Raw genomic sequence first — 13,451 nt, 5'->3', positions numbered from 1 at the left:
CCGCTTCAGATGGGAATTCAGCCTGAAATTAGAGTAAAGAGGAGCCACGGAGGAAACCAGTCCAGCGACTGGCCCCGCCTCTATGGTTCAGAAGGCCTTTTATACTTTTGATAATACCTGGAGATCAATGGGTAATACAAAGTTCTGCAGCGTTAGCAGCCCAGACTCTTACCAAAGCCGGGCTTTTCTCTCTGCATACCTAGTTGTATACACGAGTCTTAGGTGATTTACATCATCTTCCGGCCAAAAGGGCCAATTAACATTTTACGGCCATTTTTCTGATAAAGGTTTGTCAACCAGAAGACTTATTTGTGTTGTTCTTTTCAAAGTCTGGTGCCACTCTCAGAAAGCACTAAATAGAGTTACATTCTCACACAGCAAAGATACAACAATTTATAACAAGTAAAAGGAGTACAGAGATTTATAACAAAAGAAAAGTAATTAACTCAAAAGCCTAGTGTTGCTAATATCAAAACTACTATATATCTTTTTCCATATCCCGTTTACATTGATTAACATCCTCCCAGATGCTTAAAAGATAAAGAATATGGAGCCTGGCAGCAATCATTGAGTCAACAGTGAAAACCCGTCACCAATATGATTTTTAACTCTCTAGAAAAGGCTCTGTATCTTTAAGATGCTTTTAAGCTTTGTGCTTCTCGCAGTTGGGGGGCTGTAAGCAATTCACAAGCTGTAAGAGATCCAGGGAACCTGTTAGGCAAGCTAGAGAGCTATCAGAGGGGGTTTAACTGAAACATCCCTTTCAAATGCAGAAGACTTGAGCCCTGAGTTGACTTTTTTCCAGAGAATATCAGAAGAGTGGAAAAGCAGGCAGATTCTGGTCTTGGAGTGGACGCTCAGGAAGTTCCAGGGGGACCCTGGAAGCCTGATCACGCCCGCCCTTGAGTTTCATCAGGCTTCCTTCTGCATGACCTTGTTACGGGCGAGATTCCTCACGCTGGCCCCTGGCAGGTGTCCCCCTAGGTGCTTTCCTTAGCCCGGCTCCATGCTGGATGCTGGTGTTCTTCTAATGCTGGGCTTGCCTTGAGCCCGGCTCCATGCTGGAGTCCTGCTGTCCCCCTGGGTGCTGGGCTTTCCTTAGCCCGGCTCCATGCTGGAGTGCTGGTGTCCCCTAGGTGCAGGGCTTGCCTTGAGCCTGGCTCCATGCTGGAGTCCTGCTGTCCCCTGGGTGCTGGGCTTGCCTTAGCCCGGCTCCATGCTGGAGTGCTGGTGTCCCCTAGGTGCAGGGCTTGCCTTGAGCCTGGCTCCATGCTGGAGTGCTGGTGTTCCTCTAATGCTGGGCTTGCCTTGAGCCCAGCTCCATGCTGGAGTCCTGCTGTCCCCCTGGGTGCTGGGCTTGCCTTAGCCTGGCTCCATGCTGGAGTGCTGGTGTTCCTCTAATGCTGGGCTTTCCTTAGCCCGGCTCCATGCTGGAGTCCTGCTGTCCCCCTGGGTGCTGGGCTTGCCTTAGCCCGGCTCCATGCTGGAGTGCTGGTGTTCCTCTTGATACCTCAGCTTGCCTTAGCCTGGCTCCATGCTGCTGTGTGGCTCTCCCCTCTTGGTGGCCGAACAGTCACTGGATGGTGGTGCAGTGTGTACCGGTGCTGATGACACTGTTCTTTCCCGGCTTTGGGGAATACAGAAGTGTTGCAGGTGGTATTTCTGCGTGTGCTGTTTTCTGTAGGTGAGGGCTTCTTGAAGTTAGAATCTTTTGAGGAGGGTCACAGAGTCGAACAGTAAAGGCACGCTTCACTGGGGGATTTGAGTTTCTCTCCCTGGGGTAGTGTGTCTTGCACTTAACTGAACAGTTTATTTCCTTCAGGGGTTCACCAGTGGAGGCTGTTGGCTCGGGTTTGTGTGTTTATGAGTCAGAGCTTTGATACACGGCTTCCCAGCTGGGAGCGCGGGGCCTGCGCGTCTGGTTGACCAGGTGTATTTCCACCTTCACCTGCCTCCTGGTTATGCCTCCGGTGTGAGCTGTGGGTAATCTTACCAGCTCTCCTTGTCGGCCTCTAAGCTTTCTGCAAGACGTCTGTCAAACTGTAAAAGCCACAGCTTTGCAGGGGATCTGAGATTAGTCCTCTGACTTAATTGTGCGGAGTCTTTCTCCTTTGGCTATATTAGAAGTGCTGTGGAACCGTCACCTAATTAAACGCTGACCAAACACGGCGCTGATGGTAAAGTTGTCAGAGAAAAGCGCCGCCTGGGCTTCCGGTGGCTCATCCCGCGGCGATGGCAGGGAAGTCCGGCTGCAGTGGAGCCGGGCCGCGGGTGATGGGACCGCCCTCCTGGCAGCCTTGGGAAGAGCCTCCCGGGGCCCCTGAGGCTGCCTGTTGCCCGCTCAGTGCATCTCAAGGGTGATGACTGCTCTGTGCTGCCATTATCAGCGCACACGTTTTGGAGCTGGTAAGTGTGTTTAGTGCTCAGTTAAGGAATTAAGAAATTCCATTGCAGTATCGTCTCTGGACGATTCATTGAGTGGTGATCTAATTTATTTCCATAGCATTATAAGCAGTGAAGACAAAGTGCAGTGAAGTGGGTTGCCTCGGAGGTGGATAGAGCTCGACCCTCCAAGGTGGACAGAGCCCGGCCTCTGAGGTGGACAGAGCTCAACCCTCCAAGGTGAACAGAGCCCAACCCTCCGGGGTGGACAGAGTGTGACCCTCCAAGGTGGACAGAGCCCAGCCCTCTGGGGTGGACAGAGCCCGGCCTCCGGGGTGGACAGAGCCCGGCCCTCCAGGGTGGACAGAGCCCGGCCGCCCACAAACACGATGGTCTCTGAGTTTGCTCCGTGTTCATTTTCTTTTTCTGTCAGCTTTCAGTCAACGAGGCGGATGGATTGTCAGCTGATGCCGATGTTCACTTGAACTCAGAGGCTTACGGAAAGCAGGCTGGCGCGCGTGGTCAGGAGCGCGGGAGGTATGGTGAGCTGCCCAGGGGGCCCGCAGCCCGCCTCCCGGGCCCGTCGCTCCGCCCGGGGCCTGTGCATCACCCTCGGCGGGTGCTTGGACGGAGAGCGTTCAGCCAGAGCGCGCGTGCCGGTTTCTGCCGCGTCGTTTTGTTTCCTGTGCCTTGTTAGGAAAGCCTTCCTGAGCCAAGAATATGTTTATTGAAGTTTTGAATTCTCCACACCTGGAATGGAGTAAGGGTCCAGTTGCCAGTTTCCTCTTGGAGTTCATTGTCCCGATGGTGTTCACTTTTGTTCCTCACCATCAGCGGTGCCCGCCAGCACCCGAGGGACTCTTGCTGTGCTCTCCTGTGGTCTTGTGGTCATTTTTTCAAACCCTGTATCATTTTCCCCCACAGTTTCGATTATTATAAATGGACAGTGCCGTATTCCTTCAATTATAAGATGCAGTGAATATCAACACACCTGCTCTTCTGTGCACCACTATGAAGAGTAAGGCTGTCAGCGAAGTGTTGGAAGAACCTCCTTTGTGATGCTCTCCCTGACGTCACAGATGCGAAATTACGAACAGAAATCCACGTGAGAACCAGGGGCAAACCTCCCACCACTTCGTTTCTAGCAGCGCTTCAACCCCTCCTGGCCTTGTTTTCCCTTTAATCGGGGTCTTTCTGTCAAGGTCTAGACTGATTCACATTCTGGCTGGAATACAGTGGCTGTGTAGACCAGTTTGGGGACAGTTTCCCACCCGCAGGCATTTCTGCATTTAATTAGTATTTCTTTAGTATTTTTCAATGAAGGATTAAATTTTCTCGTTTTAAGTACTCATGCTGTTTTGCATATTCTTGAATATCTAATGATTTGGGGGGAGAAATATTCTCAGTTTTTTTCCTCCTGGTTCTGTTGTATGAAGGCGTGAGTCATACTGATAGCTTTCACTTTTATCCATCCATATTTCTAGGCGTTCATAGTTTCCAGATGTCTGTATGCTTCTTTGGTCTATTTATGGACATGATTTATCATCTGTGAATTTTGTCAATGTTGTAAATTGTTTATGCCTTTAAGAGTATTTTTCCCTACCTCAAGGTGGGCAAAGATAAACTGAGAAATTTGAATCCCAGCAGGGAATTGAGAATTCTAGCATCTCACCTTCTAGAATGACATTTACCAGAGAGGTTGTAACCAGCCTGTCTGTTATAGACTCACAAAATTAGTGAGCATCTCTCTCAGCCTCCAGGAGGAAGGTTTCCATATTCAACACAGAATCACCCATGCTCTGAGGCTTCTTTAGAGGTTTCCTGGAAGGTCGGGGAAGGCACCTTTCATTAGAAGGCTTCGTTGCGAATGACGTTTGTCAGGTGTCTTTCGAGGCTTGTTCATGATTCTGCAAGAGTCTCTGTGCTCTGAGCTGTGGTGTGGGGGCTCCCAGGAGCCCCGTCCACCCGCCCCGGGTGGTCCTGCCCCACCTCCATCCCCGGCCGGGCTGTGTGTCCACGGCCTTGGGCAGGAGTGATGACGCTCAGTTAGAAAAAGCGGCTCCAGTTTGGGGCAGGCTCTTCCTCTCTCGTCAGCCTTTTGGGGGACGCCTACTGTGAGCGGCTAGGGGGAGGCGGCCCGAGCCCAGCCCAGGGTCCGCTGCTGGCAGCGTGGGAGCAGCTGGGGGCCGACCTGCCACCCGAGCCCCCTCCCACTCGACTGCCGTCCCCGCGACTGACTGTGGCCGCAGGAGGCCCGCAGAGAAGCTCCAGGCAGGCCCCTCCAGATCCCAGGAGCCCTGAGGTTTGGGGGGTCTCACTAGGCCCTGGTGGGTGACTGTTACACGGAGTAGGTGACACAGACATTCAGGTGAAAAGCTACATTCCCCTCCTTGTCCACTGCTCAAGACGTGTTTTCATTTTATATTTTTCTGTGTCTGGTTTGGCAATATTTTCTTTAGGATGTTTGCATTTATGTTCGAGAAGGTGATAGACAAGTTAATTTATTTTGTTATGACTTACTTGCTAGGTTTTTGTGTCCAGCTTGGCTTGGGTTTATACAAGTTAAATGGTGTTCCTTTTTAGTTTTTCTCAAAGACTTTGTGAATTTTTTTTTCTTGAAATATGTGGAGTTCACTGATGAAGCTGTATAAGCCCTAGAGTTTACTTTGTAAAAGAATTTTAATAGTGGATTCAGCTTTTAAAACAAATGTAATATTTGTATAAAAATGGTGATGAACGAGAGTAACCAGGTGGGTGTGGCTGAACCAATAAAACTTTATTCACAAAAACAGGCCCTTGGCTACCCTGAGATTAGATCGATTTTCAACAGCTTTTTAAAAATAAAAATGCATTGAAAGATGTAAATATTCTTTGGAACTCCATTTCAAAGAGCTGTAACTTCATATCTATTCAAAATGGATTCTTATTTCCACTGTGATTTTTTTTTAATTTTTATGGTTTCTTATTCATTTATTTATTTAATTGGAGGCTAATTACTTTACAATATTGTGGTGATTTTTGCCATCCATTGACATGAATCAGCCACGGGTGTAGGTGTGTCCCCCATCCTGAACCCCGCTCCCACCTCCCTCCCCATCCCATCCCTCAGGGTCATCCCAGAGCACCGGCTTTGAGGGCTCTGTTTCATTTGTCAAACCTGGACTGGCGCCCTGTTTCACATATGGTGATACACGTTTCACTGCTATTCTCTCAAATCATCCCACCCTCGCCCTCTCCCACAGAGTCCAAAGGTCTGTTCTTTATATCTGTGTCTCTTTTGCTGTCTTGCATACAGGGTCCTCGTTACCATCTTTCTAAATTCCATGTTTATGTGTTAATATACAGTATTGGTGTTTTTCTTCCTGACTTACTTCTCTCTGTATAATCAGCTCCAGTTTTATCCACCTCATTAGAACCGATTCAAATGCATTCTTTTTAATGGCTGAGTGATACTCTATTGTGTATATGCACCACAGCTTCCTTACCCATTCGTGTGCTGATGGACGTCTAGGTTGCTTCCATGTGCTGGCTATTGTAAACAGTGCTGCGGTGAGCCCTGGGGTGCACGAGTCTCTTTCAGTTCTGGTTTCCTCGGTGTGTGTGCCTTGGTGTGTTTCTCCCATTCCGAAAGCGGTCTTTTCACCTTGCCTATAGTTTCCTTAGTTGTGCAAAAGCTTTTAAGTTTAATTAGGTCCCATTTGTTTATTTTTGCTTTTATTTCCGTTACTCTGGGAGGTGGGTCATAGAGGATCTTGCTGTGATTTATGTCAGAGAGTGTGATTCTTACACCTTTAGTCTGTGGTGATTTAGAAGTTTATTAATCAATTTTGTTGAGAAGGAGGTTTGGTGTTCTCTTTCGCTGCTCACTTTCCGCTGTAGAGAACGTGAGGACACAGTCCTCAGTGAATCACAATCAGTGACTCTGACCCTGTGAAAAAACTTCATATTGGAGTATTTTAAAAAATTTTATTTAGTTGCTAAGTCATGTCTGACTCATTTGCGACCCCATGAACTGTGGCCCACCAGTCTCCTCTGTCCATGGGACTTTCCAGGCGTGAATACTAGAGTGGGTTGCTGTTTCCTTCTCCAGGGCGCCTTCCTGACCCAGGGATGGAGCCCACGTCTCCCGCATGTGCAGGCAGAGTCTTTGCCGCTGAGCCCCCCGGGCAGCCCCAAGTTGGAGAGTAGTTGACTCACAGTGTTGTGTGAGTTTTAGGTAAACAGCAAAGTGATTCAGTTTCCCCGTCTAGGTTGCTGCGAGACACTAGGTTATAGCTCCCCGAACACTGGGTCTCTGTCGGTTATCTGCTGTATCTATAGTAACGTTAGTGACATATAGTGTTGTTTTGATCCTGCTGCTGCTGCTGCTGCTAAGTCGCTTCAGTCGTGTCCGACTCTGTGCGACCCCATAGGCGGCAGCCCACCAGGCTCCCCCATCCCTGGGATTAGACATGTATTAACTATTCTGTTTTTACCTGCAGTGAAGGTCTTTTAGCAGGAATCTCAATCCCACTAAGCCATAATAAGAGGAAATCATACCGCGTCACCGTTTCTTTGTTCTTAGTGTGCAGTTCCTTCAGCAGGAAAAGCTCTGTATTGACGGCGGATCGGTGTCCACCAGCCCGCCCTCGGGCCCCGTGTGTCCCGCTGTTTCTGCTCCAGCCTCGCCCCTGCCGGCGCTCAGCCCCGCCCCCGGGCCCGGCCAGCACTCACCCCCCGGGCCCGGCTGGGGCTCTGCAGGCCCTGGGACCGTCCTCTGGTCCTGGGCAGTGGACCAGACCCCAACGGCCTCGCCGAGCATCCTACCTGCCTTCTCCCCTCACCCAGGTTCGGGGCTGTGTCCGAGGCCGTGCAGGCCAGAGCTCTGCAGGCACCGGGGGGATGGGGTAGCCATTCCAGGGGTCTCCCGTGACCCGTGCCGCCCACTGACCAGGCCCCGCTCAGCCTGGGGCACGACCGTGACTCCACGTGGAGGAGCCAACTTCTCTAGTTTATCCAGGGTGACTTGCTGACTCATCCATTCTTCACTTGCTAACAACATGTTTTATGCAAATCCTATAAAAACTGATTCAGAAGAAATATTTTAAAAATCCCACGATTTTGTTGAACTGTGGTGTTGGAGGAGACTCCCGAGAGTTCCTTGGGCTGCAAGGAGATCCAACCAGTCCATCCTAAAGGAGATCAGTCCTGAATATTCATTGGAAGGACTGATGCTGAAGCTGAAACTCCAATACTTTGGCCACCTGATGTGAAGAACTGACTCCTTAGAAAAGACCCTGATGCTGGGAAAGATTGAGGGCAGGAGAAGGGGACAACAGAGGATGAGATGGTTAGATGGCATCACCGACTCAATGGACATGAGTTTGGGTAAACTCCGGGAGTTGGCGATGGACAGGGATGCCTGGTGTGCTGCAGTCCATGGGGTCGCAAAGAGTCGGACACAAGTGAGCGACTGAACTGAACTGAATCCAGCCCTTGTTAGATGTGTGGGCGTGTGGTGAACACACAGCTTGTTTCAGACTCAGGCGCGTTTTGCCAGGGTCCCTGCTCTCTGTCCTCACACCTCCCACCTCTGCTCTGTTTCAGACTAAAACTGGGATCGCCCTGTTGCACGACGAAGTGTCTGGCCACACCTATGACGTCCGCCTGAAGCTGACGGAAGAGGTACTGACGGTTCAGAAACAGGATGTCGTCTGTGTTAGCGGCAGCCGTCCCAGTACAAACGTGAGTGCCTCCGCGCCTGCAGCCCCAGGGCTTGTCTAGACCCTGTCACCCCAATACGCGGGAGGGCTCCCCAGACGGAAGCTCCCGGGGCCCTGCAGGACGTGGCCTGATGGTCCTCAGCCCTGTCCAGATGCCCACGTTGCTGCAAAGCAAAGTATCTTTTCAAGTTCGTGTTTGCTCTCTCAATGGCTGTCTTAATTTCTTTATTAATATATTTTCCTTGAGGAGCTTTATATTAAAAACATCCCCAGACAGCGCACCATGAGACTGAGCGCATTCTCATGGGAAACTAGAAGGCCATGGTGAGCAAGGTCGTCTCCTTCCTGAAGGAGTAAGAGCCCCAGGGTTTCTACCCAGAACCACAGGCAGCGAAAGGTACAGCAGGTGCTCTTCAGCGTCCACCTGCTCCTTGCCTCCGTAAATGCACAGAGAGTTTTCACATAAAGCCTGGTCCTTCTCGGCTTCAGTTATAAGTGAAATGTTCTTAAAGGTAAGAAGCATGTATCGGATGTTTTAGAATATTGAATAAAGATTAGGGAACAATGGTTTTGCAAGTTTTATCTCCAAATTTAACTTGAGTCCACTGCAAATGATGTATTAAATATATGGCACGTTATATTTGCAGTTTCCTGTTCTCCCAGTGGGCTTAAGTGGCAATGGATACATTCTGGGAGAATTCTGGAAGTACCCCAAGGCTCTGCCATCCCCAGGTGGGCTGGCTCTACTGGGGGCGCTGGAGACCCCTTCTTTGTGGGGTTTCTGAGTCCTTGTAACCTTTACCGCAGAGATGACATGGGCAGGACGCTTCCACCTGGTCTGTCCACAGTCCTGTGGTCAGTGTGCCGTCATCAGCGCGGGCGCCCTGATGTCAACTGACGGCACCGTGACCTTGCCTCCATGTCCTCACACGCACGTCTCCCCCTGGATGGCGTCCTCCTCCTTCTGTCCTGGAGCCTGAGGCTGCCCCCCACCCGGGTCCCGCCCCCGTTCTGGCTGCGGGCCTCGGTCAAGGGCGTCCCCTGCTCATCCAGGGTGGCAGAGCCTCACAATGAGGGTGGGCGACAGGACACTCCCCTGGACCCTCAGGCCCGGGTTCTGCATCCCGTCCTCTCGAGGACGCCCCCCGCCCCACCCCGCAGGTCCTGCAGACCTGCCTCCTCCAGCGCTTAGAAGAGTCCCTCGGAGCCAAGAGTGCCCCTCTGCAACAGGCTGGGCAGCCTCCTGCTCACCTGCATAAAGTCCATCCCTTTGCTGATTACCTTCCACGTGTTCTCAGGACCATGGGTGGTGGGTGGAGAGGGGTCTGGAGGAGGCAGCCAAGGTGATTCTGTAGCCTGTTAAACATGTCGCCTTTCTTAATGGTGAATTTGTAATGAATAGAAAGTTTCAGATAAGTTATAGTAAAAACAGGTAATGTTTCTACACTATATTGTCCAGTTCAGTTCAGTCGCTCAGTCGTGTCCAACTCTTTGCAACCCCATGAACTACAGCACGCCAGGCCTCCCTGTCCATCACGAAATCCCAGAGTTTATTCAAACTCATGCCCATTGAGTTGGTGATGCCATCCAACCATCTCATCCTCTGTCATCCCCTTCTCCTCCTGCCTTCAGTCTTTCCTGGCATCAGGGTCTTTTCACATGAGTCATTTCTTCGCATCAAGTGGCCAAAGTATTGGAGTTTCAGCTTCAGCATCAGTCCTTCTAATGAACATTCAGGACTGATCTCCTTTAGGATGGGCTGGTTGGATCTCCTTGCAGTCCAAGAGACTCTCAAGAGTCTTCTCCAATACCACAGTTCAAAAGCATCAGTTCTTCAGCACTCAGCTTTCTTTATAGTCCAACTCTCACATCCATACGTAACTACTGGGAAAACCATAGCCTTGACTAGACGGACCTTTGACGGCAAAGTAATGTCTCTGCTTTTGAATATGCTGTCTAGTTGGTCATAACTTTTCTGTTTCCACTGTTTTCCCATCTATTTGTCATGAAGTGATGGGACCGGATGCCATGATCTTCATTTTCTGAATGTTGAGTTTTAAACCAGCTTTTTCACTTTCCTCTTTCACTTTCATCAAGAAGCTCTTTAGCTCCTCTTCACTTTCTGTCATAAGGGTGGTGTCATCTGCATATCTGAGATTACTGATATTTCTCCAGGCAATCTTGATTCCAGCTTGTGCTTCATCCAGCCTGGCATTTCTCATGATGTCCTCTGCGTATAAGTTAAACAAGCAGGGTGACAATATACAGCCTTGACGTACTCCTTTTCCTATTTGGAACCAGTCTGTTGTTCCATGTCTGGTTCTAACTGTTGCTTCTTGACCTGCATACAGATTCCTATGTGTTGTCCAAGGAAAATAAATTATACTTTTTAGAATTCAGTGTCAGATTCTCTGCCCAAGGTTACCTTCTTGATGAAAATTATTGGATCCTTCATAAGAAAAATGGGTGTATGTTCATAAATTTGTTTGCAGTTTCAAGTGATGTGTTGGTGCCCAAAGCTTGATGTTGAAATTGCCTGCTGTATATCAGAGGGTGGTTCCCAGGGTTATGTTCTCAGCCTCCTGGCTCCATCTTTAATGATCTCTGCTGCTTCCAGAGGAAGCCTCATTTGTAGGAAAGGAGTGAAATATTCTTGAATAGACTGTGTATCTGGGCTAGGTAATTGTGAGGGGGACTCAGAGGACATTTTTGAACCAAGAAGAACATGTTCAGCTCCTGAGATCAGAATGCCTTTTCTACACCAGACTCAGAATCCCACTGGATTCAATCCCACTGATTAGAGAAACAGTTGAAACCCGTGTTCTTCAGTTGATTATAAAAATAAAACTAACCTTGACCCGAGAATTTATCATGAGTTTGGAGGATGAAAAAGACGACTTCCAACAACAGTCATGGCTATTTCTGCAGATCATACGGCGCCTCTGGGGGGTCAGAACACAGTGATTCCCTTATGTTCCTATTGCTGAGTATTTCAGTGTTAACCTCCAACAGAAAACCGGATGGAGAGCATTCATTTTCCGTCATCTAAAATTACTCTGAGCTGCGGGAGAGGGAGGTGTAATAATTATTCCCCAGCTGATCAGCAGAAGAAATGAGTGTGAATTTCACATCTCACTGAAACTTGAGTCCCTGTGTGGGGCCCAGGAGATGAAAAATGCATCATTGGATTCAACACACATTTACTGCGTCTCACCATCCATGACTGATGCTGAAGCTCCAATACTTCGGTCACTTGATGCGCAGAACCAACTCATACGAAAAGACACTGATGCTGGGAAAGACTGAGGGCAGGAGGAGAAGGGGGTGACAGGGGATGAGATGGTTGGATGGTCTCACCGACTCAATGGACATGCACTTGAGTAAACTCTGGGAGATGGTGAAGGACAGGGAGGCCTGGCGTGCTGCGGTCCCTGAGGCTGTAAAGAGTTGGACACGACTGAGCAACTGAACAGCGCCACCACCATGTAATGTCAAGCAGAGGTCGGCTTGTCGCTGGGGTGCAAGGCCTTCAGAGGCTAAGGGCAGACACCCCGCTCCTGCGGGTACGAGTCACGCTGCTGCTCTGAATTCCAAGGTCAGCTTTCTTAACAGAAATAGTGCTGCCGACTGATCCTTACATCTCGAGCTCTGTTGTCAGCGGGAGGCTCACGCTTGCTTCACGACCAGCAGGCTCTGTGCCCCAGCACTTGCTCACAAGCTGAGACTGGAGGGAACCTGGTTCTCCCGGAACCTGGCCCAGTTTGCGCTGAGCTTTATACCTGGGGTTGCACTTATACCCTTTCTTGTCTGTTTGAGAAGCCAGGATTAAGGAGCAGACTCGTATTAGTGTTCATGAAACTGCTGGAAAAATAATCACTGTATCAGTTCTGGGTGGATGTTCTTATCAGGAAAGAGGGAGAGAAAGCTGGGTTCACCCTTTTTAAAACCCATAGATTCTCAAATCTGCTGAGTCAACATTAGAGTCTAGAATTGGCAACTTGATATTTCATTTGTATTCCTGTCTCTTCCCATCAACACAGAACTCTGAATAGTTAAAATCTCTGGGTTTTCTGTCCTTTATTGAGCCCACAGAAATGGTATGGACCTAACAGAAGCAGAAGATATTAGGAAGAGGTGGCAAGAATACACAGAAGAACTGTACAGAAAAGATCTTCACAACCCAGATAATCACGATGGTGTGATCACTCACCTAGAACCAGACATCCTGGAATACGAAGTCAAATGGGCCTTAGAAAGCATCACTACGAACAAAGCTAGTGGAGGTGATGGAATTCCAGTTGAGCTATTTCAAATCCTGAAAGATGATGCTGTGAAAGTGCTGCACTCAATATGCCAGCAAATTTGGCAAACTCAGCAGTGGCCATAGGACTGGAAAAGGTCAGTTTTCATTCCCATCCCAAAGAAAGGCAATGCCAAAGAATGCTCAAACTACTGCACAATTGCACTCATCTCACACGCTAGTAAAGTAATGCTCAAAATTCTCCAAGCCAGGCTTCAGCAATACATGAACCGTGAACTTCCTGATGTTCAAGCTGGTTTTAGAAAAGGCAGAGGAAGCAGAGATCAAATTGCCAACATCTGCTGGATCATGGAAAAAGCAGGAGAGTTCCAGAGAAACATCTATTTCTGCTTTATTGACTATGCCAAAGCCTTTGACTGTGTGGATCACAATAAACTGTGGAAAATTCTGATAGAGGTGGAAAATTCTGAAATAGATGGAAATACCAGACCACCTGACCTGCCTCTTGAGAAACCTGTATGCTGGTCAGGAAGCAGCAGTTAGAACTGGACATAGAACAACAGACTGGTTCCAAATAGGAAAAAGAGTACGTCAAGGCTGTATATTGTCACCCTGCTTATTTAACTTATATGCAGAGTACATCATGAGAAACGCTGGACTGGAAGAAACACAAGCTGGAATCAAGATTGCTGGGAGAAATATCAATACCCTCAGATATGCAGGTGACAGCACCCTTATGGCAGAAAGTGAAGAGGAGCTAAAGAGCCTCTTGATGAAAGTGAAAGAGGAGTGTGAAAAAGCTCAACATTCAGAAAACTAAGATCATGGCATTTGGTCCCCTCACTTCATGGGAAATAGATGGGGAAACAGTGTCAGACTTTATTTTTTTGGGCTCCAAAATCACTGCAGATGGTGACTGCAACCATGGAATTAAAAGGTGCTTACTCCTTGGAAGGAAAGTTATGACCAACTTAGACAATATATTAAAAAGCAGAGATATTACTTTGCCAACAAAGGTCCGTCTAGTCAAGGCTATGGTTTTCCAGTGATCATGTATGGATGTGAGAGTTGGACTGTGAAGAAAGCTGAGCGCCAAAGAATTGATG

General features: G+C 48.8%; 1 protein-coding gene across 1 annotated transcript in view; it reads left to right on the top strand.

Annotated features, from left to right (window-relative positions):
- The window catches only part of SNTG2 (syntrophin gamma 2), an 88,333-nt gene continuing 77,114 nt past the window's right edge, over positions 2,233 to 13,451 (top strand). The window contains exons 1-4 of the mRNA XM_018052790.1: positions 2,233 to 2,271; positions 2,816 to 2,919; positions 4,477 to 4,657; positions 7,969 to 8,106. Coding sequence (XP_017908279.1) covers positions 2,233 to 2,271; positions 2,816 to 2,919; positions 4,477 to 4,657; positions 7,969 to 8,106 — 462 coding nt within the window. The remainder of the gene's footprint in view (positions 2,272 to 2,815; positions 2,920 to 4,476; positions 4,658 to 7,968; positions 8,107 to 13,451) is intronic.

Source organism: Capra hircus, chromosome 8 (genome assembly GCF_001704415.2).
Source record: "Capra hircus breed San Clemente chromosome 8, ASM170441v1, whole genome shotgun sequence".
Lineage (NCBI taxonomy): Eukaryota > Metazoa > Chordata > Mammalia > Artiodactyla > Bovidae > Capra > Capra hircus.
This window is presented reverse-complemented; position numbering and strand designations above follow the sequence as displayed.